Source organism: Penaeus monodon, chromosome 34, assembly GCF_015228065.2.
Source record: "Penaeus monodon isolate SGIC_2016 chromosome 34, NSTDA_Pmon_1, whole genome shotgun sequence".
In the NCBI taxonomy this organism is placed as follows: domain Eukaryota; kingdom Metazoa; phylum Arthropoda; class Malacostraca; order Decapoda; family Penaeidae; genus Penaeus; species Penaeus monodon.
The window spans coordinates 32133754-32134621 of NC_051419.1; the positions used below are offsets into that span (position 1 = coordinate 32133754).

Sequence of the window (868 nt, forward strand, 5' to 3'; positions counted from 1 at the left end):
GCCACGCATTGAACAACTTATTCTTTTCGCGAGGCAATATCGAGCTCACACTTCATGTAAGGTCTTTAGTGCCCAACCTCTGCCTTTTTTCCCATAGTTATGAGGCAACAGAACCCTATTTGAACCTATTAAATAAAAGACGTTTCACTATTCCAATTTCGCAGGCACAGGGAACAATCCAGCCAGATAAAATTCAATCATAGTTTTCCTCATTATAGTATAATGATATCTAAGAATCCACTTCATTTCGGTTCTATGTAAATATACCTGTATGTAGATATAGGCTATAAGAGACAGTTCAGACAGACAGAATAGTTTTCCTTAGTAAGAAAAAAATCGAACGTAGATTTCACTTCATCTCGGTTGTAAATATACCTGAAAATATACCTATAAATATATCTGTAGTATGCTGCCGTGTGAAGCATAATTAACTTAAAAGGACGAGTCATTAGCTTATTAATCACCACACAAAGACTCCTCAATACAGTTATTTGATTTCCAATACAAATGGGTTAATAAAAATCGATCATCTTATCAGTAAAAAAACATTAAAAACATCCATTTCAGAATCCAGTGAAGACGTAGAAACACATGATAAAGGTCCATGTATAGTGGCACGTGTGTATAGACAGATCACACATACATAAATAGATAGATGAGCAGATATTTATCACTTTCAGAATTGACAAAAAACAGCCATGGAAGGTTTAAATAACTGAATAACCGACTGCAAGCTGTACCAGAATGATAATGACAATAATAACAACAACAGCAATTCTAACCTACTGTAAAACCTTCGCTTCCACCCCAACCAAGGGCGCTCTAACCCCCCCCCCCCTCCCGCAGAAGGACAACCCCGACGCCGCGA

At 37.3% G+C, this 868-nt stretch overlaps 1 protein-coding gene across 1 annotated transcript in view; it reads left to right on the forward strand.

Annotated features, from left to right (window-relative positions):
* LOC119594734 (skin secretory protein xP2-like) overlaps positions 1–868 on the forward strand; it is a gene marked incomplete at its 3' end in the record, with an annotated part of 13847 nt that overhangs the window by 11826 nt on the left and 1153 nt on the right. Inside the window, 1 exon segment of the mRNA XM_037943820.1 lies at positions 847–868. Within this exon segment, the coding sequence (XP_037799748.1) occupies positions 847–868 (22 nt within the window).